This window comes from Bremia lactucae, linkage group LG6 (assembly GCF_004359215.1).
Source record: "Bremia lactucae strain SF5 linkage group LG6, whole genome shotgun sequence".
In the NCBI taxonomy this organism is placed as follows: domain Eukaryota; phylum Oomycota; class Peronosporomycetes; order Peronosporales; family Peronosporaceae; genus Bremia; species Bremia lactucae.
Genome location: NC_090615.1, coordinates 4124431 through 4149664, shown reverse-complemented (window position 1 = coordinate 4149664; position 25234 = coordinate 4124431). Strand labels below are relative to the sequence as shown.

General features: G+C 45.4%; 5 protein-coding genes across 5 annotated transcripts; 2 read left to right on the top strand and 3 right to left on the bottom strand.

The window, feature by feature from the left end:
• Nucleotides 1-13989: 13989 nt before the first annotated feature.
• CCR75_003743 (uncharacterized protein) lies at nucleotides 13990-14373 on the bottom strand (the record flags this gene model as incomplete). The annotated part of the gene is made up of 1 exon (XM_067961836.1): nucleotides 13990-14373. The coding sequence occupies one exon, from the start codon at nucleotides 14371-14373 to the stop codon at nucleotides 13990-13992; it is 384 nt and encodes a 127-aa protein (XP_067817992.1).
• Nucleotides 14374-14903: 530 nt separating this feature from the next.
• CCR75_003742 (uncharacterized protein) lies at nucleotides 14904-18062 on the top strand (the record flags this gene model as incomplete). The annotated part of the gene is made up of 1 exon (XM_067961835.1): nucleotides 14904-18062. One exon carries the CDS (start codon nucleotides 14904-14906, stop codon nucleotides 18060-18062), a length of 3159 nt encoding a protein of 1052 aa, XP_067817993.1.
• On the bottom strand, nucleotides 14918-20337 carry CCR75_003741 (uncharacterized protein). The gene is made up of 4 exons (XM_067961834.1): nucleotides 20036-20337; nucleotides 19927-19967; nucleotides 18995-19869; nucleotides 14918-18919 (listed from the first exon to the last, which is right to left on the bottom strand). The coding sequence occupies exons 1-4, from the start codon at nucleotides 20063-20065 to the stop codon at nucleotides 18702-18704; spliced, it is 1164 nt and encodes a 387-aa protein (XP_067817988.1). The 5' UTR covers nucleotides 20066-20337; the 3' UTR covers nucleotides 14918-18701.
• A 184-nt stretch (nucleotides 20338-20521) lies between these two features.
• Nucleotides 20522-20710, top strand: CCR75_003740 (uncharacterized protein; the record flags this gene model as incomplete). Its single annotated transcript, XM_067961833.1, has 1 exon — nucleotides 20522-20710. One exon carries the CDS (start codon nucleotides 20522-20524, stop codon nucleotides 20708-20710), a length of 189 nt encoding a protein of 62 aa, XP_067817989.1.
• A 1110-nt stretch (nucleotides 20711-21820) lies between these two features.
• On the bottom strand, nucleotides 21821-23799 carry CCR75_003739 (uncharacterized protein; the record flags this gene model as incomplete). The annotated part of the gene is made up of 5 exons (XM_067961832.1): nucleotides 21821-22555; nucleotides 22640-22776; nucleotides 22855-22993; nucleotides 23063-23682; nucleotides 23743-23799. The coding sequence occupies 5 exons, from the start codon at nucleotides 23797-23799 to the stop codon at nucleotides 22060-22062; spliced, it is 1449 nt and encodes a 482-aa protein (XP_067818392.1). The 3' UTR covers nucleotides 21821-22059.
• Between the last annotated feature and the right edge of the window lie 1435 nt (nucleotides 23800-25234).

The window sequence follows — 25234 nt, the reverse complement described above, 5'->3', positions numbered from 1 at the left end:
GACGATGTGACGAGCCCTTATGGCATCGTTCAGCTCGACAAATCATCTTAAGAGGGAGTCTTCTTCGACTCCCCTATACTTTGAGATGTCAATCTTTCAGGTTTCGGAACGACGCGCGTCATCCCAGGTACAGGGGTCTGTACCTGTTGTTACCTCAACAGTTCTGCCTGTTGAGAGCCTTGCTGATTAAGCAAGGCTACCTCCTTCTTTGCCTCATCAAGTTCATGTTGTATGAACTTGGCGATGGCTGAATGGAGGGTATCTCTGTCCAAACCGGACAGCATGGCCAAGATGGCATCGTTACCTACGGTCGAACTCGTTCGTTCGACCGCACTCTTTTAAATGTCACTAAGAAAGGAGTAGCTATCACGCAAAACGTGATGCCTATTTCCATTATCATCTAATGTGTCCATGTTAGATGACGGAACTATGGTATTTGGACGGACTACAAAGTGCTACCAGGTGAAATGGGCACTACTGACTTGTACTGCTTCAGTACAAGTCCACTTCGCACTGCCTCAGTGCGAGTGGTGCCTCACGTCACTTCACGTGCACTAGTACGTGCAGAGGAAGACTCTCTTCAAAACACTTGCTTTAAAGAGGGTTAATAAAAACTGTATTAATATAGTTAAGCTCTTCTTGTCTTTCTACTTAATACTAACTTTATTATAAACTAATACGAAACATGTATTAAAGTCTTACCTGTCTTTCTCTTTGCGCGCGTCCAGCGCTGATTGGACCGCGGCGAAAGTAGATATAATGGTCTATATCTACCAATGTATAAGATTTTAGAATATTACCATGTAAACTAAGATTCTCCAAATATTCTCTACCTTTCAGATAATTTGATTTAGAAAAACAACTGGCAAAATCAGAGAATAGAACCTTTTGCGTGAACGGGACATCCCATACACAGCAGAGAGCACTCCCAGTGGGATGTTCAGGGAATGGCTAGTAATGCCACAGGGGCTTAGTAACGCCCCTACAACATTCAACAAAAGCGTAACGAATCTGTCGAGACCGGTGCGAGAATTCGCACCGAGTTATTCTGACGATGTATTCGTCCATAGCCGGGTCATGGACGGGAAGACGGACGTGGAAGTTCATAAACTCACGTTCGTCAGGTACTTACACTTATGCGAAAGCATAAATTGTACACAAATCTCAAGAAGTGTATATGCGCTGCAAGTGAAATACCACTTCTTGGGTGCATCGTCGATAAACACGGCGTGCGCCCTGATCCCGAAAAGATCAAGGCAATTATTGACTGGCCAGTTCCGGTCGATGTCAAGGGACTTAGAAAGTTCCTTGGGCTAGCGACGTACTTGCACAAGTACTCCAGCAATTATGCCGAGATGACAGTTCATCTCTCTTGTCTCTTGAAAAAAGACGATAAATGGTTAGAAAACGCTAATTTTTTATCAGCGTTTATTTGAGGGCATCAAGCAAAGCTTGATGTAATTGCCCATCTTGGCGATTGCAGATCATGACATACCATTCCACGTGGTCTGTGACGCCAACAATTTCGCAATCGGCTGTGCGTTAATGTAATTCGATATAGACGGCGCGGAGCGCGTCGTCTGTTACCAATCGAGTCAGCTGCAACCTGCTGATCGCAATAACCCAGTGCATGACAAGGAACGCTTTGCCATGAAATATGCACTGGCTAAAGTTAGGGTCTATCTTCTCGGAGATAGACCGTTCATCGTAAATACGGACCATGCGTCATTACGCACGGCCGTAAACAGCCCACACCTCTCGCAAAGAATGGCGAGGTGGCTATCCTTCTTCGCGGAGTATAATTTCTTCGTGGAATATAAACCAGGACGACTTAACGTCGTCGCTGATGCGTTATCACGCCGACTAGATTTCGAGCCGACTGCGCATTCTAACTGCGAGAATATTCCCACTGTTGCAACAATCATTTCAAGCGTCCCCTCATAAACTTTGTTTGATGACACTAAGAAAGCATACGCAGAGGATAAGGACCTTCTACGTTTAATGGATCATCTGATGAATCCATCCGATAAATCTTTTGAATATTTACCGGCTATATATCGATCGTCCTTTGATCGATACACAACACGCAACGGCTAACTGTATTACACAGTCGTTGCCGGCGACACTCCACGTGTCGTCGTCCCAACTCACAATGATTTGCGCTTGCGCATCATGTATGAGTGTCACAGTGCACCAACAAAAGGGCATAGTGGACGTGAGAAAACTTATCTCAACTTAAGTCGCGACTTTTACTGGCCCCGCCAGTATCAGTTCGTGCGCAAGTACATCAGTGCTTAGGAGGTGTGTCAATAGGTGAAGCCTGGCCCTTTATCCCGTGCACCTCTCCAACCTCTACCACTTCCAGCAGAATGTTGCAGTCCGCATCTATGAACTTCGTCTTCTGATTTCCCGAGACGATCACAAAAAAATGGAATCCTTGTTTTTGTAGACAGATTCAGCAAGATGGTACATCTTGCCGCAGTATCAGAGTCAATCACAGCTCCGGGTTGTGCCCGTGTCTTTATCGACACGGTATTCAGACTCCATGGTTTACCCTGGGGGCTGGTCTTCGATAGAGATCCGCGGTTCACGGCGGAGTTTTGGCAATCCGTGTCCCGATCTTTCGGAACACGGCTGACTGTCAACTCCTGATCATCCGATGGCAGATGGTCAGACGGAACGCGTAAATCGCGTCCTCGAAGAGATACTTCAAGGTTACGTCGAATCGTATCCGAATTGGAAAGAGTTTTTACTGTTGGTCGAATTCGCCATCAACAATTTGGTGCATGCGTCTACAACGCATACAGCGTGCTTCGTGAATGGCCTACGCCATCCACGCATACCCACCCAATTAGAGGGATCCCCTAGTTTAAATGGGGGACTCGTACGAGCAAAGCCATTTCTGGCTCATGCTCATCACGCGTCGAAGTTACCAATGACGCAAATGATGTCGATGTCGAAGCAATCGACATCGAAAGAGAGAAAGATTCCAGGACAGTGCGCACAAAGCGCACTTAAAAAGGCAAAACAAATGAGTCAGCAGAGGAATTCCAGCTGGCACGAGAATCAGTAATCCGTTTCGTACAGGAGTCCATTGCTAACGCAGTGGACCACCAGAAACGGAAAGCAGACAAACATGGAAGAGCAAACGTTTTTTCATTTAGAATTAATGACCTCGTACTACTCTCTGCGGGAAACTAACCTAAGCATGTAGTCACAAATGTAAGTACATTGGGCTTTTCCGTGTACTGCATCGCAGAGGCAATGCGTATACAATAGAACTGCAACGTAGGATGCGAATGCATCCTACAATTTACGTTGGTCGGCTCCGCCCGTACCATCAGTACGCGGTTTCTTCCGCGGACGGATCTGACCACCCCTCTCAAAAATCTCCAAAAGATTCTTGTGACCACGAACCAGACTCTCCTGTTGAGTCTAAAAAATTCTCATGCCGAATCCTAAGATCCTCGAAATCGCGATGAGGTGACGATAGCTCGTCACGAAAGCGTGATACTTCCGTTCGTATTTTAACATTGAGTACGCACTTTTCGAACGGTTTTCCGACCGTTCGATATGGTGAGTCTGTCCGTCTGTTCCAACGAGTGACGCTTACCCCACGCTAGTGATCAAGACCCTCCTCCAATACATGGAGGTAGTGGTCGAGTTTGTCGATCTTTGACTCTAGATCCGACACCTAATTTCCCCCCTCATAGTGGTCGACGCTTCCTTGTGGACGCACTGAAAACCACCGAGTTGTGAAAGGGCAGCAATCGAAATATCTTGATTGCTGGCGCGGTTATTTACCGTCGCATGACAGCTGGGAGTCTCGATCCCAGCTGGCTGTTGACGTTGAGAGCCTCGTTCGTCAGCATGACAAGACCCACCCGGTGGATCAGAAGGTCCATCAGAAAACACGCGCCGCTGGTGCTTGCAAATCGATTGCAAAACGTAAATCCCATCCTCTATCTCGATAGTGATACGAGTTCTTCCTCAGAGCGAAGAAAGAGAATAAACATCCCCTTCCACTCGTTTCGTGTTGTCGACACAACACGGACAGAGATCACCCCACGTGAGGCATGGAAGTCCTGTCTCACGAGACAACCGATGCAGTTCAAATCTTGCACCGGTTAAAGTTCGTTTTTCAAACTTAACGCGAATCCTGTTAAGTTTTGGAAGCCAGGCTTCGCGTCCAATGTCTTTTACATTGCGAATAAACGCGTTCCAGGCTTGCATCAACGAGCATTTATCTCGCTTATTGTTGCCACTATACAATCTATGCTTAAAAAAAACATCGAGATAAAAACGTTCAGGCGACTGTTCCCCTCTCCTCGAGTCGGCCATCTCGTATGACTCGCATTCATATTCGACCGCTAAGGAGGGGCCGCACTCACCACGTGCACCCACAACATTTTGTGTTGCGGGAAAGGTGATACTACGGCAGACGAAATGTCTGCCGCAAGAGACAATAATAATCGCCCGCTGCATGTACCGCAGCCGAAGGTTCCGCACTATTTGCTGACCACATGGACCCGTTAACCATGCGATAGAAGTGAAAATGATGGTTCTAATCAACATCTTTTACTTAAGTGGTATTTTAGTGACCACTCTATTCAATGACAGTCAGAGTGACTGTCGTTCAAGGGGGGTGATGTAACGGGGTGTATCGTTACATTAAATTGACACTTAAAGGTTGTTACTAAATATATTATTTAAAAGGTAGACAATAATGTGGGACTATTACTTTACATGGTAACTTTCAATAAGCTTATTCATTGATTAATAGAGGCCTCTATATCTACTTGCTCCGCGGTCCAGTCAGCACTGGACGCGCGCAAAGAGAGAGACCGATAAGACTATATTTCATGTTTTGTATTAGTATATAATTAAGTTAGTAGTAAATAGATAGAAACAGAAGAACTTAATTAAATTAAATACAGTATCCTTCAACCCCCTTTAACGCAAGTGTTGTAAAGAGTCTTCCTCTACACGTACTAGTGCACGTAAAGTGACGTGTGGCACCACTTGCACTGAAGCAGTGCAAAGGGGACTTGTACTGAAGCAGTACAAGTCGGTGCCCCGTTTCAAGTAAAGTGACGATAGTTTTTACCCTATATATAATCCCTGTTTACAGTTAGTGTTTAATTGACCTACCAAGTATTACCAGACAAGCGGCCTCTGATGCAAGCTGTAATTTGGCTACAATAAATTAAGATGTGTAGTACTGATAAAGGCGGAGGCTTTTAAGCGCAGTTCAGCGAATTGGTTGATAAGCGCCTAAGGCGAGCTTACACAACGAACTTGCGCTCTTAGACAAGTACGGACGCGGAAGCGGTTGCCCAACTTTTCGTGCGCACTGTATACAAGAAAGTAAGCATAAGACAGATTTATGTTTAACAGTATTGGGAATAAACACTTTACCCAGTCATTAGATGCCACCTCTGTAAAAGTGCATTTCCATGCTAGTGTCTAATAGTCAGACTGAATTTTTTCGATATTTTCTGCAAATTTCTTGAAGTTTTCTCATTCATTCTTCTTTGTAGAGTTCAACTTGGTGATAATCGCATATGCAATACAATAGATCGGGCTAGAACGGCTATTGTGTGGAGTTGTCTTTTAATTAAGGAAGTTTCTAGAACACCCCAGGTTTTCGTTAGACCCACCCCACCTAGGTTTGAGGTATTCTAATTGGCTAAAAGTAATCCTGCTTATTACGATTTAATTGGCCATTAGGAATTATATAAAAGACCTGATACGTGATAAATCACACGTAAAGCCTTATCTTCGTCATTCAAGGCGGCAATCACTGCCGTGTCCTTCCAATTCCGACGGCGCCAGGTGCGCAGTGCGTAAATCCAGTGGCTCTGTGTCTCAGGTGTAGATACACTCAGCATGATGCGCATGCGTGGAAGATGTTTAACTGAGCGTCCGTGTCGTAAACTGAGCGGACAGGGCACAACTCGACGCTTAAGCGAGTCGGCGTCAAACTTCTGTCAATTGGCTGTACAAGTGCGCGGTGGCGGGTGAGCAGAAAATTGACCCATGAAGCGTCCGACCTTCTTCTCGGTGTACTGCAGCAAGTCGCTATCTGGCTGAAAGAAGAGAGAATCCTATGATACAGGGGGATTACGGAATCTCGTGATTTCTTAAAGAGTTTACGTACCGCCTTGCCCGAAATCATGCTGCAGCAAGTATCTTTCATAGTTGGCCACGACACACAAACGCTGGGCTTGTGGATTGTCTCAGATAGAAAAAAATAGATGCGGTAATTATTTGATGCCCTCGCAAAAAAATCAAAGAGTGCAACGGGTTTTGCAGTTGATTATATATTTTATTATAGATTTCTCCCGCATACTGGCGTCACCCGGGTCGAAACTGCTTCGCTCCACGAATGTATCATCGCGCAAGTCCAGCATGGACATTTACTCGACTTAATCGCCTAACCGTACCTCCAACGCGATGAAGCACGATGCATGCCCGACAGCTTTGGACTCAAATCAATTCAGTTAACGCGCTTCAGTAGCGCATTAACCTATTGAGGTGTCTATGCTTATGCAAATTAGGTCGCGCTCTAAAAAACGAGTTTCAACTACATATGTTAATTACTTTGCAAGCAATATGGGTATAAACAGCCGTGCACATGTTTGCGATACACCCAGCAAGCATTTTCTCTCGATTTATTTAAATCTCGTCTGATCTCTAAATACCAGAGATGCATTGTTGAAAAATAAGACTGTAACAAAAAACTTAGTTGGTTACCTTGCGATCGCTGGCAATAAAGCTTGGTGAATCCAATCCGAAGGAGCACGATGTACCTCAAACCTCATTCAATCTTGCACTTTTATATAATATCTTATATATTCTTCAAGCTCTTTGCTTTACAATCGCAAGAATCGACGAGCATTTGTCGGGTAATCGATGCAATATATTGTGTAGCGGAGCTACCTCGCTCCTTAAGTCAGAGGAAGACTTATAGACTCAAACAGTCTCTTAGTTCTATAGAACTAACGGGTTTAACACCTCAGGGAGTCGCACAAGCTATAAAAGCTCAATAATTCCTAGATCAAGAGATTTGGGGGTTCGTAAAACCAAGTGGCAACTAGTGCCCGGAAGTATGTACCATAGAAAGGCATCTATCTCTCACAAATAAATGCGCAAGCCTTAGGAAGGCACTAGACGCTTTAAGTTCAAAAGGGAAACTGCACTTTATTTAATCTATAATCCTAATCCTAGCTAACTCAAAAAACATTTCGGCTGCCAGATTCATATCTGGTGGCGACCACATTTGTTACCCATAATTAACGGGATTATAGTAATTAACTATTTACTTTAGGATAAAGGGTATTTTACCCTAAAGTAAATATAATACAACAACGGTTTACCAACCGATGTGTGCCCCATTACACCCTCCCCCATCAGACTGTTGACACCGAGTGACAACATTCGCTTCATTTCTTCTTTGAGGTTGGAACATAAACAGCTAACCGTTTGGTTGTGGTTTGCTTTTCTTTGTGCCATGACAACTAAGCGTGAGTCACAGACTCTAAGCACCTTCCTCGACAATGAGGGAATGGTGGACTTAAAAGTCACACTTCATCGGAGGACGAGGAAAAAACGCGTCGCTCTTACACGCCTCCTCACGAGGATGAACGTCGGCGGGCCCCAAATCCATTCGCCGAACGTGGTGCCGCCGATGTCTTAACTGCATTGCGCATGACACAGGATTCTGAGTCCAACATTATCACGCACCAGCTTGATAGAGAGCAAGAGCGGGTAATCCTTATAGGGAAACAAGTATGTCTTTGAGCTGCAGAGATAGCGAAATCCAAAGCTCACACTGAATACCGATTCCGTCCACTTAGCGTGAAAGAGCGCTTCAAAGAGATCACGGGTCACAGCTTGGCCATCTGGATCTCCGGTCCCACGGCGAGGACACCGAATGGAACGCTGTATTGTCCTTGATTTATATTTGAGATATGATCTCATCCTTGGTATGGCCTGGCTTGAACACCATAAGCCATGGATCGATTGGAGGTCTAAGACCTTAGACGCTACGCGCAATGTACCTAGCAAAGTTTAAGAAACATATAGACCATTTGCGAGCAGTTCTCGAGTGTATGCGCACAAATAAATTGTATGCTAATGCATCTGAATGCATTTTTGGCGCAGAAGAAATTCCTTTCTTAGAATGCATCATTGGGAAGCGAGGCCTTAGAGCCGATCCCGCCAAGTTAAAATCCATAGTAGATTGGTCGATTCCCAAAAACGAAAAGGATTTGCGTAAGTAGTTGGGTCTCGCCAATTATTCACACAGATATAGCGGAAATTACGCTGACATGGATAGACCATTATCTTATCTCCTTAAAAGAATACGGAGATGTGCTAAACTAGCACAGAGCATAATGCTTTTCAAGCAGTTAAGGATAGTCGTATTCATGCCCCGATTCTGGCACTGCTAAATCCAAATTGGCCTTATAATATCGTCTGTGACGCATCGGATTTTGCCATTGGTAGTACTCTGTTACGAACAGATGATGATGGGCGTGAACGTGTAATGCGTTTAAGTCTAGACAATTTAAAAGCTGCGGAAAGAACAACCCTGTTCATGGCAAAGAGTTACTCACAATGCAGTATACTCTTTTCAAATTCAGAATTCATCTGCTAGGCTCTAAGCATTTGTGATATATACAGATCACGCGTCGTTACGCACTGCGACTAAGTCGCCTCATTTCTCACAGAGAATGGCTCGATGGCTTTCCTTTTTCGCCGAATACTATTTCGAGGTGAAGTATAAGCCTGGCAAGCAGAATGCTTTGGCTGATGCGTTTTCATGCAGGCCGGATTATGAGCTAAAAAATCTTATTTAGTGACTATAATGTCGCCTATTACTGAATTAATCCGTTCGGCTTACGCCAAGAATGAACATTGTGTAGCTCTGTATAAGCTCTAATGAGCACTGAATTAGGTTTTAAGTTGTCGGCGCGTTTGCTTGCAAGGTTGCATTGAGTTTTTATCGAAAACGACCTATTACTTCAGTGCTGCGACCCCCCGAGCGTCGTTGTTCCTCATGATGTGGATTTGAAGTACCGAATCCTCTGAGGGACACGATACTGTCTTGGTGGTCATCTCAGAACGGGGGTCTTGATCAGAGATAACTGCACTGGCAAACTGTGTTGTCGAAACACGCCATCGATGAATAGCCTTGCTGTACCTTCACCATCAATGGTATCCCGCGCAGCCGCTGAGTGAGTCATTGTGCTCAATCGGTCAGCAAAGGCCACTATGCCGGTGTTACCGGCCGAATCTCGGTAGGTCGAATACAAAATCCATACTAATGAACTCCCAACACCCTCTGGGTGCGGACAGACTTGCCAGTAGTGCAGCAGCATGCGCCGAGGGTCTAACCCGTTGGCAAAGTTCGAATGTGCGAACGTACGTGCTGACCCATTTAAAAAAGTTGGGCCACCAATAAATCTGGCTTACAGAGCCGTAGATCTTTTCTCCACCTCCAAGGGTAAATTTTGGAATTCAATTTTTCCGAGTGCGTGGCACCGGATTGGACGTGTCTACCGCGGACCATCTGCAGACCAATAGTCGAATTGAACGTGTCAATCGCGTCATTGAAGACGTTTTACGCAGTGTGTCAGACTGGAGTTCAATGCTTCCAGTGGTGGAATTTGCGTTAAGTAACGCTGTCCATGCCTCTACAGGCTACACTCCACTCTATGTCAACGGTCCCACCCACCCACGCGTTTCGTTAACGAGACCACTGCGTGGCTCAGGACTTCGTGGGGGAGAATTAGCCGATAGGCTTGATAATATCAGTGTTCCATTCGAAAACAAGTAAGCGAGTTTCTCGCGGTTTAAATTCTTACGCGGTCGGGACCGAGTTTTATCAAACGCTAAAACTCTAATTACTAACTTGGTTTTCGCGGTTTTGAGACCAAATTGCGCCCAGGCTTTATTAGATCATTTACGGTCGTGGAAAAGAAAGGTCTAGTTTACACGCTAAACCTTCCTAGCAAGCTGCGTACACACCCAGTGCTCTATGTCGGCTTGCTTAAGCAATATCGGAACCCTTCCGACTTGGACTGGGAGGCGCTTGCGCCGAAAAAGACGGCCGTGCCGCAGACTGCTGTATCCTCACCAGGATGTCCAGCTGACCCTCTAAACGAGGTTGCTGAGGTTTCAGCATTTTAAGACGGTTTTGAACCTCAAAATAGAGAAAGGCCCTCGCGAAGAAGTTGCACCTCGTGCTTTAGATCATCAAATGCGTCCGTCGAGATTTCGGCCCCCTCTCGCGCTGCTTGATGCGCAAGAGAACCTTCAGTTTTCACGTGAAGAAACTTTGAAGCGACGCCGTCGTAAGGGTCAATACCAGTATCTGGTAAAGTGGCTGGGATACCCCTCTTCTGGAAACTCTTTCGGGTTTGAGGTACATCTTCGGCAAGATTGCCCGTACGCCGTTGACTTTTTGAGCGCCAAGCTCAAGATCAACTTGCGTCAAACGACGCTTCCCACAACTGATAGTGGGAATAGGTGGATCTATAGACTCAGTGCGGCTTCGACTTATGGTTGCACGGTCAACAGAAGCACTGAAATATCGGCTAGGCCTATCCTCGTTTTGTGGCATAAATGCCGAACGTAACTGGCCTTTGGCCTTAAGCTTGGCGAAATTGAAGCGAAGCATTCGTTCCAAACGGTCATCAGCCACACCCGCAGACTCTCTAATATTCCAAATATTGCCGAGGCGGCGGGACTGATGGACCCAATTCTCAAACGAAACTTCGTATTCGCTTTTTGATTCGTTTGGAAACAAACCGATCGGAATTTTCCTCATTGAGGTCACCCAAGGCCCACGGGCCCGATCACGCAAACGTGTCAGAAACTGACTTCGTGTCATTACCTTTGGCGTAATGTATCGCTCATGAAGAGCGTCGCGAGCAGCGATCTCCAACTGTTAAAGTCCAAAAACTTTATACCTAAGTTCAACGGAACTTTAGGAACAGTTGCACGAGTCCCAGTCGCTAAGCGAACAGTGATTGTATCAATTTCATGCGCTTTAAGCGCCTCAACGTATTGGTGATTTCTCTCAAGGGAAAGACGTCGAGCACAATTGCAAAACGCTCCTGAGTCAATTAAAAGGCGCCCCGCACCTATTGGGTATCGACGTTTTCCGGCACCGTTCCAGATTTTGGTATAGGTCGGAATTGGTGCTCTTTCGAGCTTTACGCGTATTGCGTAGGGGACAGGCTGGACGTAAATGGTTCGTGCTTCCGCACATATAACATCTACGGATCGTCTTATGCTGTTCCACAGCTTGAAGTGCTTCTTCTCCTTCCCCAACGAGGCTTAGATCCATGAGTTCCGGTCTATTACACGGTACCCATGTGCTCGAAGAGCTTGTACGGCAAACAGCCGTTCTAACACGAGCAGAGTCGAACCAGCGCGTAACGCTATGGCAATTGCCTCTTCCAAAGTAGCAGGATGGGATCGGAATATTGTCCGGGCAAGCCCTCATTAAGACCCTCCATAAAGAGTTACGACAATTGCTTCTTGCACCGGGTCTTTTTGCATATATGCATTGAGAGTTCCCAACTCCTGGACATAGTCCCCTAGGGTTCGTTCACCCTGTCAAGTCGCAATGAGCCGTAATCGCATGCGAAGAGTCTTATCAGGCGGTGCTACCATGCTGGTCATTTGTTGTTTTAGCGAATCCCATGAGGGAAAAGCGTCATTTATGGGCGTGCTGCACGAGAGTGCCCACTCCATGGCTCTACCTGGCTCTACCTCCGAGCTTCGAAATGACAATAGCCACCTTTTGTCGTTCTGTTAAGAACAAGGCGGAGTCAATGAACATCTCCATCTGCTTAATCCGAAAAGGAAGTTTTCTCCCTCTTTTTCCTCAAACGTCTTCACATGACAACTAGAGGGCGAGTCTTAGGCTCCGAATCAGGTACAGAGATGTATCGAGTTGGCATAGATGCCGCAAGGTCATCTTGAACCTGTCCGAACAGGGAGGATTCATTGTGCATGAAGGCTTCAGCCCTTGCATGCAGGACCTCTGGTCCCTGGAACATATGATATATATGTTCAAGCCAAACAAAGTTTTGAACTTGTCATACACTGTGCTTTGCGCCTCTGAAACTCCTGGAAATGTTTTCATATAAAGGAAGGCTTAGTCTTATAAAGACTCAGGCGTAGATTGACAACGAGTGTTTCCAGGTGTAGCGGAACTCGCTCCGTAAGTCAGAGGAAGACTTATAGACTCAAACAGTCTCTTAGTTCTATAGAACTAATGGGTTTAACACCTCAGGGAGTCGCATAAGCTATAAAACCTCAATAAATCCTAGATCAAGAGATTTAGGGGTTCGTAAAACCAAGTGGCAACTAGTGCCCAATAGTATGCACCTTAGAAAGGCATCTATCTCTCACAGATCAATGTGCAAGCCTTAGGAAGGCACTAGACGCTTCAAGTTCATAAGGGGAGCTGCACTTTATTTAATCATTTGAATCTATAATCCTAATCCTAGCTAATATAAAAATAAATTTTGGCCGCCAGATTAATATCTGGTGGCGGCCACATTTGTTTCCCATAATAAGTTGGATTCTAATAGTTAACCACTTGTAAATAGGATAAAAGGGTATTCTAGCCATAAAGTAAATGTACCACAACAACGGTTCACCAACCGGGGTGGGTCTAAACATTCCCTTAATTTAATGAGGGTTCGTCGCCACCAATGAGAAAATTTATTAATCGGTTTAGCAGTAACGGGGCACTGACTTGTACTGTTTCAGTACAAGTACTTCACACTGCTTAAATTCAGTAAGAGCTGATCAATCCCTGAAGCATTGAGTGCAACATTCTCACAGTTTATATAAGTCACACGTGGCTTGGGGTCACAACTCGCAGGAGTCGGAGCACCAATTTGCTTCAATTTTTATCTCTTATTTATTACTTTCACTGTATTACTAGCTAATACTTTGAATGGGAGTAATTCTGGCATTGTACGATTTTTCCTCGTTCAGTGCTTAGTAAACTCGTCATCTCGGACTCTTTTGCTGTCGTATCACATGCATAAAGTGTAACGGGGCACTACGACTTGTACTGCTTCAGTACAAGTCCACTTCGCACTGCTTCAGTTGTGAGTGGTGCCTTACGTTATTTTACGTACACTAGTACGCGCAGAGGAAGACTTATCCTTAAGACAACTAGCTCAAAGAGGGTTAAATGAAAAATGTATTAATATAATTAAGTATCTCTTCTTTCTAAATTTTAATGCTAACTTAATTATAAACTAATACTAAACATGCAATTGAAATCTTATCTGTCTCTCTTTTTGTTTACGCTTACAGCTGATTAGTCTGAGGGATAAATAGATATAATGGCCTATACCTATTTTATGGATAAGATTTCTGAACATTACTATATAAAGTAATATCCTCCAAATATTATCTACCTTTTAGATAATATAAAAATTACCAATCTTTAAGTGTTAATTTCATGTAACGATACACTATCTTCTTGTTCTTTTAACCAATACCCATTCTCCGTTACATAAAGCGCCTGAATTTTTTTCTTCATACATTACATGAAAAGACGAATGCGAGATTTTGAGACGTAATGAGATTTATTGTATCGTTCAGACGCAATCAGCCTGTTTGGTCACTCTAAGATAGCCATTGGTATCTTCACGCGTTTGAAGCAATTAATTTGCAGTCATTTGTCTTACTCGACTTGAAGGTCCGACGTGGATTTTGTGCTTTTATCTTGATAATTTCAATACCACGGATTGAGCTTTTCCACGTCTAAAGGGTCACCATATATTCATTTAGTCTTTGTTGAGCTGTCGATCGATATAGAACCGGCAATGAAATAGAAACATTGTAAAATTTAACTCGCTGTTACAAAGTACCAAATCTAAATATACTAGCAAAGGTGCCATTGCATGTCACACATCTCCAACTCTCTTCCGTTGCACAACGCTCGCTTCATTTTTGACTGTGGTGTTTATTTCCACGCAAATTTATCTTGGTACGAACGTAACCCATAAGGCCTACTGATGTCGATAAAATGGCCAAGCGTGGTGCAACAATCGGCGTCGCGATTTTAAAAAAATGGCGAAAAGCCCATTTTGTCACATTCTTTGGAACTTCATACGTGATAAAACGTAGCACGTAGCGTTTCAGAAGTCGGCTCTGGATAGAATATGCAGCCACGGCTGTGATGACGCCAGCTGGAAAACTCCTCGCGGTATTAGCTGGTATCTCGTTTTTTGATGAGGGAAGCGCAAACCTTCTGCCGGCTTGATACACATTGTAAGCTGTAGCTGTTCCTGCACCCAAAGTACCAGCAATAAAGAGAGGAAGCACCATTGCGTTAGATTATTGAGTTTGTTTCTGGTTGGAGAATGGATAGCAAATGTGACGCCCCACCAAATGATGGGTGTCGTTCATGGCGTTGGGACTGCTCGTTTCTTTTTCGACGGTTTTTAATGATCGTAATCGCACTTAGCGCTGATAAAAGGCTGCTAAGGAGTGGGTGGCCGTGAGCTATTGCGAGATGATAAAATTTCGCTCATTTCTTCTTTTGCAAGACACTTCCGAGTCCGCATGTGACGTAGTTTCCAATGATTATAGTAGCTAAGCTTAAGTATTGTGCTGAGTTTCCGAACGATGCAGACCCTACTTGCTATTGAACGCTAGACAGTATATGATGGAAAAGTAATGTAGTGTTGATTTAGTTGGCTGCCAACTGTGCGAATTTTTTAAAGAATTTCCATTAGAAATAACAATTGTCTCTTTAAGTATAGCTCAAGTATGTTAGTATACTATATTTAGAAGCTACTATTCTATTCGTTTTAACAGAAGTCAATCAACTCCATTATTGCCAGTCGATTCTGACCATGGCGGATATCTCCCCTTGTTCTGTCGCTGCTGCGGCTCCTGCGCCGGTCAAGCTAAGCAAAAACGCCATGAAGAAGGCTCTTCGCACTGAAAAGAGCGGAGGTGTTAAGAAAGAAAAAGATCCGAATCGCTGGGCGCCCAAGAGCGACAAGAAGAAGAAGAAAGAGGAGAAAGTGACCTCCAAGCCACCCGCTTTTGTGAATCGAACACCCAAGGGCGAAAAGAAAGACATGACTGAGCCCATGCTGGATGCTTATAACCCCAATGCCGTCGAGTCTGCGTGGCAGGATTGGTGGGAGGCATCCGGTTTCTTTTCGTGCTCCGATGACAAGATCGCGAGTGCGAAACCCAACGAACGCTTTGTCATGGTCATCCCACCCCCCAACGTCACGGGTTCATTGCACCTTGGCCATGCACTGACTGTTGCCATTCAGGACGCACTCACACGCTGGCATCGCATGCTAGGTCACGCCACTTTGTGGGTACCTGGTACTGACCACGCGGGCATTGCGACGCAGTCAGTTGTTGAGAAACGGCTACTGAAAGAAGAAGGAAAGAGTCGTCATGATCTAGGGCGGGACGACTTTTTAAAGCGTGTGTGGGATTGGAAAACTCAATACGAAAGTCGCATTCATCACCAATTCCGCAGTGTCGGCTGCTCCGTCGATTGGGATCGTCAATACTTTTCGATGGACGACAATTGTAGTCGTGCCGTGCGTCATGCATTTTGCCAGTTATGGGAAGAAGGTCTGATCTACCGAGCGACCCGCATGATTAATTGGAGCTGTAAACTTAAGACAGCATTGTCGGAAATTGAAGTGGACTACATTGATATTGAGACCCCGACGAAATTGGCCGTACCGGGACACGATTCCAAGCTTAAGTACGAATTTGGTGTGCTCACATCCTTTGGGTATGTTGTGGAAGGGACTACTACGGAGCAAGTGATTGTTGCGACCACTCGTCTAGAGACAATGCTGGGTGATACTGGGGTCGCTGTCCACCCTGAGGACGAGCGGTACAAGCATTTACACGGAAAGTATGTTGTCCATCCATTTAATGGCCGTCGGATCCCGATTGTGCTGGACCCAGTGCTTGTGGACATGGCTTTTGGTACTGGTGCTGTGAAGATTACGCCTGCGCATGATCCAAATGATTACGAATGTGGCAAGCGCCATAATCTCGAGTATATTAACGTCCTTACGGATGATGGAGCAATTAACGAGAATGGAGGTGATTTTGCAGGTATGATGCGCTATGATGCGCGAGTTGCAGTGGAGAAAGCGCTGGAAGCCAAGGGGTTGTATCATGGCAAGCAAGACAACAAGATGCGATTAGGCATTTGCTCGCGCTCGGGAGATATTATTGAGCCACTTGTGAAGCCCCAATGGTTTGTTAATTGTGATCAAATGGCCAAGGACGCCATTGCTGCCGTGGCAAACAAAGAGCTGACTATCTTGCCTGAAGGACATGAAAAAACATGGTTTCGCTGGCTTGAAAACATTCGTGACTGGTGCATTTCGCGCCAACTGTGGTGGGGTCATCGAATCCCTGCTTACTTTGCTCGTATAAAGGATGAGGCGTTCGTGGACAAGAATGCTGAGAACGCAAGTGATCGATGGTTTGCGGGTCTTTCAGAAGAGGATGCTCGAGAGAAAGCGGCCAAGAAGCTTGGCGTACCATTGGAAGTGGTTGATTTAGAGCAGGACGAGGATGTTTTGGATACGTGGGTGAGTGCAGGTTTGTTTCCATTTGCGGTGTTTGGGTGGCCAAATGACACGTCGGATTTCAAGAGCTTCTACCCAACAGAATTGATGGAAACGGGCTACGACATTTTGTTCTTTTGGGTTGCGCGAATGGTCTTCTTGGGGCAAAAACTTACTGGAAAGCTTCCGTTTAAACGTATTTATCTTCACTCAATGGTCCGTGACAAGTATGGGCGTAAAATGTCCAAGAGTCTGGGTAATGTAGTGGATCCATTGGAAATCATTGCCGGTTGTACATTAGATGACTTGCTTAAAAAATTGGAGAGTGGGAACTTACCGGCTAAGGAGGTGGCAAAGGCGAAATCAAGTCAAATTGCTGACTTTCCAGAAGGCATTCCTGAGTGTGGTGCCGACGCGCTCCGGTTTGGTCTATTGGCGTACACGCAGCAAGGTCGTGATATCAATCTAGACATAGGACGTCTTGTGGGGTACCGCAACTTTTGCAACAAGCTTTGGAACGCTGTACGCTTTGCCATGTCCAACTTTGAAGGTGGATTTACCGCAGCCGAGAACTTGGCCGACACAATTCTATCAAACGCGGTCGTAAATCCTCGTGATCGCTACATTTTGAGCCGATTGAATCATGCTATTCAAGTGTGCAACGATTCGTTTGCAGCCTATGAATTTGGTGAGCTCACGATGGCGCTGTATAATTTCTGGCTGTATGATCTCTGTGATGTGTACCTGGAGCTGACCAAACCCGTGATGAATGGAGCGTGCACTGACGCCAAGCTCACGGCGCAACAGACTTTGTATGTCTGTCTTGAGTTTGGGTTACGTCTACTGCATCCAAGCATGCCGTTCGTGACAGAAGAGCTTTGGCAACGTCTGCCAGGCAAGCGTTCAACTGCCAGTATCACGATTGCGCCATACCCCCTTTTGATGGAGAAGTGGACAAACGCAGAGGCCGAGGCTAATATGGAGCTGTTGAGAGAAGTGATTCATGCAGCTCGTTCCGTACGTGCCGAGTACGGACTTGCGAACAATGTGCGTCCAACGTTTTTTATCAAGTGTAGTGACACGATTGTCAAGAATATTATAGAAGCGCAACTCGAGGATTTTTGTACATTGGCCAAAGCTGGAGACTCCAAGTGCATTGTCGACGAGGAACCGCCCCAAGGCTGTGCGATGCACAGTGTCAACGATAAAGCGCAAATTTTCGTGCTGCTATCTGGTTTGGTAGATTTTGCCAACGAGATTGCAAAACTCGAGAAAAAGTTGAGAAAAATTGCACCGTCACTTGTTAGTTTAGACAAGAAAATGAGCCGTGACGACTACAAAACGAAGGTGCCCGAAAATGTGCGTGATGCTGATGCCGCCAAGAAGGTTGCTCTGCAGACGGAGGAAACTGGCATTAAACATGCTATCGCCGAGTTTCAGCGTTTGCTCTGAAGGAGTACAGGAAGTTGCTAGAATGCTTCACCGTTAGAAACATGTCCGTGTTGATTTAAAGTTTGCACCTGAAAAACAACTGTTCAGCAACATAAGCATTGAAAAACTATTTTTATATTTTTTTGGCAATTTGCTGGAACAGTCCTAAAGAAAGAGCTGATAAAATGAGCTTACCAAAGGATTATATCACAACTTTACGATCTATCACGTGGCAACCAACGCCTGTAGTTTGCCTCCATGAAGCCCTCCCGATGCCACGCGTTGTGATAACTTTAGCCAGTGATCAGATAAGAGAGAGACCATGGTTCCATAGCAATGAGATAATACTACGGTTGCTCATATTACATATTAACTCGCGTTTTACGCTGTCACCTACTTAATAAGGCTAAACAATCTGAGTCCCCATTCTCCTTCATGTCGGAGAGTCCGAGCTCGTGTGATTTTCAAAGCGCTCGCTTATTGGAATTCCGTTCTTTTTATTGACTCCACTCGTCAATAAGGACGCATCATCTGAATTTAGTCGTACAACGGGGGCTTTTTCCAGCTATCGTCCGCGGCAAACCCCCAAGCGGTGGATAAAAAATGAGACATCCACAAACTATTTATAGCCCGCCTTTCACATTTATGATCCCTTTCTCTCTATAGCCATACATTAAGTGCAGGCTCTTCGTCATCGTACAAACGCGAGGCGATATTTACACTCTTAGAAGCCCCAAAGTTGTGTGATGAAGCTGGCTGTGGCGCCATGCTCAGTGACGTGCCACAGCTTACGATCGGGCCCGACCCTGGCGGTCGTGAGCCCACCTTTCGCAAATTACTGCGCGAACTGTCTCCAAAATTAATGGTTGTGTGGCGATCTGCAACAACAATAACATAAATAATGAGATAACCTTCCATCTAGCTTTCATGCTTTTAAATCATTTCAGGCGCACCAGCTCTGCGTCCCATCATTCCTCCACTCGGTTGCTTCCTCAAATTGTCCTTTTGGTGGTTTAATTTGTTTAACCTCGCAAGTACTTCTCTCCTTTGAGCCAGCAATTGGGCCAAGTCAATATCACTCTCGCGGCCTCCATCAGACATCATCGTAATGGAGCTTCGAGCAATTGGAATCGCACTGGGATTGTCCAGCGCATTGGCTGCTGTCTTGGAAATCGTGGGACGAGCAATTCGCTTGTACTCTTTCCTCGTCGCGACTTCTCCATTCTCTTTCACGTCGTGTTGCTTCATGCAATTGATACAAAAACCCACTTTAAACGGATTTGGCGAAAAGTCGAGACAAAGATTTTCTTCATCCGGATCATCCACGGGTTCGCCCCATCGCGCATGAATGACTGACGGAGAGTTAATAGGACTCCCAAGAATGCAATCGGCATCAAAAGGTTGTAACTCGAATGGATCGCCTGCAAGATACCCCGGGTCTTCGTACGAATGATAGATGGGGATGAGATCCTCTTCAGGCAATAACACCGGACGACGTCCAGTCTCTGTGCGACTCCGATACAATCGCGACTTGGTAAATGGGTTTGGATCTTCAAACGAAGGCGCACGAGGTGGACGAGGCGGTTTCGCGGATCGGCGGGGTCCGTGAAAGCGATCGGATAACGATTGGCGTCTATAGAGAGGAGGCGTTAAATAACGCGAGATAGAATTATGATTAAATCGCAACACGCACTTTTTGCGACGTCGAGCCGCCGCGTTCTTGTTTGCAGTCGGCGAAGGCGCTTCTAATAAAGTGTCAAGGTCTACGCACTCGACGTTGGGTGCCGACCATCGGCCCCGTTCGGGATCTCGTCCTTGGCCAGTGTGTCTGCTACCGAAACAACGTGAGCGATTTGTAAGCAAGAGGGGAAGACAAAGGCCTTACCGCTGCAGGATTGCGGCCTGGTCTCTTGAGAGAACTTGAGACTAAACATAACACAAGTTTAATATACGTTATAAAGGACATTACGAGGCGTGCCTCGAAGGACACGCACCTCGCTATTGCGTGTGCACGAGTTGCCCATAACGTGGCGCAAGAAGGCGCGTTCCGAGTCTCCTCGGTGCAGCTGTGTCGGTTCAAAGTAACGCCTTTGGCTTAGTTTCGTGGCACACGCGAACCGAGACAGTGAGTGGGGGCGGGAGAGAGGGTGAGAAGCGGTCTGGAAATGCGGGAAGGGAAGACGAAAAATGCTCCCCTATAGCGTCGTCCACGTCCTTACTCACGTAAAACCACTTTGTTTCAGTATGTCAGGCCGAGGGATAATTCGTGGCCTGTCTACCGTCTCGCGAAGAGAGGCAGTCTTACCTTTGTGTTTGTATCGCCTAGAAACGCGATCATCTGGTCGTGTGCGAAAAGGGGTGAATGGACTTGGGGGCACTATCGTCGGAACCCCACAAAGCTAAAAAAAGAGTGACTGGCGTGCATGCCGATTATGAAGCTACTAATCACCTTCAATTACACCGAGAACGAAAATATTATCATGACGCTAGAAGCTGCATTTGACGCTGTTGCTTTGGATCAGCGTCAATGCTATCTTGTTGTGGATGTCAAATCTTTCACAGCTGGCTTGTCGATTGCTAAAGGCGGCTTGTGTCGTATGACTTTCCTGCGTAGGCTCGTACTCGACCACATTTGGTTTTGTTGTGAAAGGCTGCTAAAAAAAGGCTAGCACTGTGTTCGTATTGCAAAATAATATGATCGTACGTCTTAGCCTTTTAATTATCTAATTTTGCTCCCTTCGCACCAACAATCATACCTCAAACCGCTGGAGAAGACGTCAAGTTGTATTGATTCTAAGCACCTTAAACCCTTATTCCTATCTAATTCTGAACTAGAGGGATCCCCAATCATGTCCAGCGAACAACAGACCTAAATCGTCGAAACGAGCGTCATTATAGGTTCGGGAAATAAAATGATAAATCGGGATACAATTCGAAGCATTGGCATCTTAACATTCGGAGAGCTTGGCAAGAGGTCGCCATCAAAATGCAGGTATGTTCTCATGACTGTGAAAGAGTACATTCAGCAAAGCTGTGGGAAAACACGAATGTCTTATTTAACAATTTCCTACACCGTCACTGGCTACGTGGCTTGTCGAAAACCCTCATCCGAGACCATTGCAAGATTTAAGTCATTACTTGCAAGCCATCGATAAAAAATATGAGCATGCGATTCTTAAACTACTAATTGTACACTGGATTTTCGAGGTTTCTTTTATTTTGACTTGGTACTATTTGCGGCAGTTGCAAAAAAGCCGTAAATTTTTATTATAATTACCCCGTGCTTTGCGGCACAAATCAGGCTTCAACTAGGTCGTCGAGCTACTTCGGTCAAGCAGAAGCTTCCAAATTTTGTGCTCTTGAAGAAATAGGGCATGTAAACTCTTTAGGCCTGTCTGAAGAAAGGCGTTGAGATAGACGCTTCCTTCATTATTAAGAAATAGCTTATTATCCGCAATAAAACAAGTTTTATGCGTCCGTATGATAAGTAATTTTGAGCCCGCCATTGCTACACGATAGAAACAGCAGCAATGCAAATCTACAAGGCAATTAAAGTCTTGTATCTTTCATTCACTCGATTGATGTCAAATGATTTTTAGGCGTCAAACGCCTTACAAACCAGTACGTCAGACCATCAGAAAAAGCTGAACCGCATTTAGCATTGAAGTGGTCCCGCTAATTATGAGTAAAAAGGTTTGTTCAAGAGTCCAGAAAGTGTTACCTGGTAACGCTTACTAATCCTGAACATTGTAAGTGTCTCACTTGCAATAATTTCAAAAATTGCGCTCGTGATTTCTATTCAATGTGTCAGAACTTACTAGCGCATAGATTGTCGTTCCTCTTCTTATTGTATCGTGTCGGCGAATTATTTAATGTCATTTGAGTCGGGTGAAGTGATGCTTAAGTGTACCTATCGGCTGCAGGTCTAAAACGCAATTAGACATTTTCATATTGCTTGAATGGAGCTGAGCAAATTCGTGCACCGTGTTGAGGTTTGAGGTCTATTTCTAACGCATTTCTAGTCTTGTTTAACGCAAAGCCATTTGCAATCAACAACTCGTGGAGTGTCAGTGCTGTCTTTGTCCGACACATCAGCTGATGGGAAATGCCAATTGTTGCCGACCCGCTGGGGGCGTGCCGAATACGGCAGTGGCTCCTCTACCGTCACACGCCAACCGTGTACCTGGTAATGCACTTGGTGGCGCTCTTTCCAGCGATGAAAAGCGCGGTTATGAATCATTTGGAAGTGGTGGTCCCGCATTTCGTCGTTTGAGACCAGGAGCGTGCGGCCCCCGAGCTTCACAGCAGCGTAGAGCCAGTACCAGTCGTCGTTGTTACCATGCTGGCAGTTAAACATTGTATGGCTCTTGCGCCATTGCGCTACCTGCTTGCGGTGCTTCGCCGGCACCTGCTCGTCTGAGGTGCGACGCTCGTGTAATACGATCAATACCTTTTTTTTTTGTAACTCATAGTGCTGCACCATGAGATTTATTTGCGCGTAATCAAAACCACCACTGCAACAATCAAGCTTCGTCGTCAGATTTCACAAATACGGTCTCAACATGAAGCCAAGCTAGTATCATAGCTGTGTTACGCACCCGTCAAAATTTTGATTGCAATAGCCAACGTTGGCAGCATCAATCACCACGTCAAACGGCCCAAACTCTTTAAGCCACTGCTTAAAATCGTCCCATTGACCAATGCGCTTTTCGTCAGTGCGCACAAGCTTTTCAATCTGAAAAATAAAAACAAATACAAAATAAGTCTAAGTATTTTAAATTGCACAATGCACATGGCTACACATGAAATGTACCTTGGCCAACAGCTCCATTGTTACTTCCACAGACAGCTCGATCGATTGCAATTGGTCACCGGTAACAGAGCATACGCCTTGGGTGCTTACAGTGCCATGCGTCACTCTCCACTTATGTCCATTTACTCGTGCTGCTTCACTGTAGCATAAGCGAAGTCACCAATACGCGAAATATAGCCATTTCCATCGCGCGAACATATCAACGTACCTATTAAACCAGTCAGTCAACACATCCCACGTCGACAAACTTGGCTGCCAAATATCGTCGATAAAACACTCTAAAATTGCATAAAAGTGCTTAGCGTGGCCAGCTAGCGAACACACACGCAGCAGCGCCACATAATCGTCTTCAGAAAGCTCGAGTTTGTATGAAACGAGCTTTTCGTAAACCCACATACTTTTGTTCAAGTTGCCAGCATCACTATACGCTTGTAAAAGCGGGCCAAAAGTACGCAGCTTTGGCTCAACTTTCGCTGCCTCCATTTCAGCAACAATCATTTTGCATGCATCAAAGTCCCGCGCTTTGCTACAGAGTTTAATGATGGCGCTGTACATAGGTTCATCCGAATCGGCCTTCTTTTTTTTTTGCTTGATACTAGGGCTTGTACCCCGCATGTCTTGATACACTTCTAAGGCTCGACTCTGGTAGACTGCTGGATCGTCAGCTTTGCTGCAAACATTGATAACGACATTGCAGATGTACGGGGCCACTTTCACACCCTTGCGCTTCATGTGTTCGTAGACTTCCAGCGCCTGCTTTGCATCATTTCTCCGAGCGCATTCTTGCACTTGAGTGCGATACTGAAATTCGATTTTATCTGCTGGTGTCTACGGTACAGAAATATCAGATGACAACTGGTCAAGACTTTCACGATGCAATTTGTTAACCTGCTTGCGCTCTCGCCGACGCTGCTTTTTGGTTAATTTGCACGCTGGATGCGCCATTTAATCGCGTAAGATATTTGCTGAGTAAGACATGCAAGCAGATTATGGAGCACACCTTCGTTGTTGCCATCGACCACGAGGCGCTTGCTACCTACAAGGCTGGCCATTCCTTTTAGTTAAAACTTACCAGCCCTTGTCATATATTGCAAAGCAGAAATCCCATTAAAATCATGCACCAAAAATCCTATTTTTCTTAAACTACCATAAGAATTCACTATTTCTCAAGGCTTAGTTTATTATCAATTAAATTTATTAAATAAATCTTTTTAATACTCCTGTGTGGCTTTGTAACGGGCTAGAGTTGCCCTAATGTTACACAGTCCCCATTAAGTACATTTGGTACTTAAGGGGATGGTCAATTACTAAATAATAGTAATTAGACCCAACATGTAGACGGGCACGTCGCAATGCGGCCACGTTCTACTTAGCACACACCCTAGCACAGCGAGGAAGCGGTTTGCACCTGCTTCTCTTGCGTGCAGTGAGGTAGTTGTGGTGGGCGCGCAAGCGACCTCACCCAACACACTAAGAACTCTGGTGAAGTGACGTCACGGGAGCGGTAATCCGTCTCCTCGTGCGCACTTACCAAGTAGGTAGTAAATTTCAGACTGATTTATATTTAATAGAATTAAATACAAATACCTATTTTTACCAATTAAAATGATATCTCTATAGATATCATTTAATATGTATTGCGAGCGTATCTTTATAGATACCTCGCGTAACTGATGACGCTAGCCGTCATCATGGATGACGCTGGGCGTCATCCCTCCTAATGTGAATGCACCCATGTGCATCACATCCACAAGGGTTGGTCACAAATGTGCACCACACCCGAGTGTTGGGTCTAATTACTATTATTTAGTAATTGACCATCCCCTTAAGTACCAAATGTACTTAATGGGGACTGTGTAACATTAGGGCAACTCTAGCCCGTTACACCATCCCCCTCTTTAAGAACGAATTTACATTTTTAAATTCGACAAAGAGGAGAGAGGAACTGCGAGCAGCTTTACGCGCCGCTAGTTCACTCGATCACTCTCGCGCACGTGTTTCCATACACGGCGCCCAAGATGCCACCTAAAAGGGGCCACGTTGGTGGGTCGTCTGCGAAGACGCCCACACAACCTCGCACTAAGCGCACGCGCCGCGTTAATTCGCCGGCTGCGTCTAATGCCTTAGTCGGAACGCAGACAGCCACTGCGGCTGTCGCGTTAACAGGGCTAAAGGATCCATCCCACTTTAACAGTGAGGATGTTGATCCGTCGCTCATTGTCGACTACAATGAGTCGACACCGTTGCCGTCACCTCATAGTAGTGATGCGGACAACGAGCTCATGAGGAGTGATGATGCGGCATTATTGCCCATCCAAACATCTCTCATGGCTCACAACATGGAGACAGCATCGTTTACGAATGCTGTCCCATCGACAGG

Coding starts and splice junctions, on each gene's coding strand:
- CCR75_003741 (XM_067961834.1), bottom strand. CDS start 20,065: ATGGGCAACTCGTGCACACGCAATAGCGAG. Junction 19,968..20,035: donor CGTGCACACGCAATAGCGAG/GTGCGTGTCCTT, acceptor TGTTATGTTTAG/TCTCAAGTTCTCTCAAGAGA. Junction 19,870..19,926: donor CAGGCCGCAATCCTGCAGCG/GTAAGGCCTTTG, acceptor TTTCGGTAGCAG/ACACACTGGCCAAGGACGAG.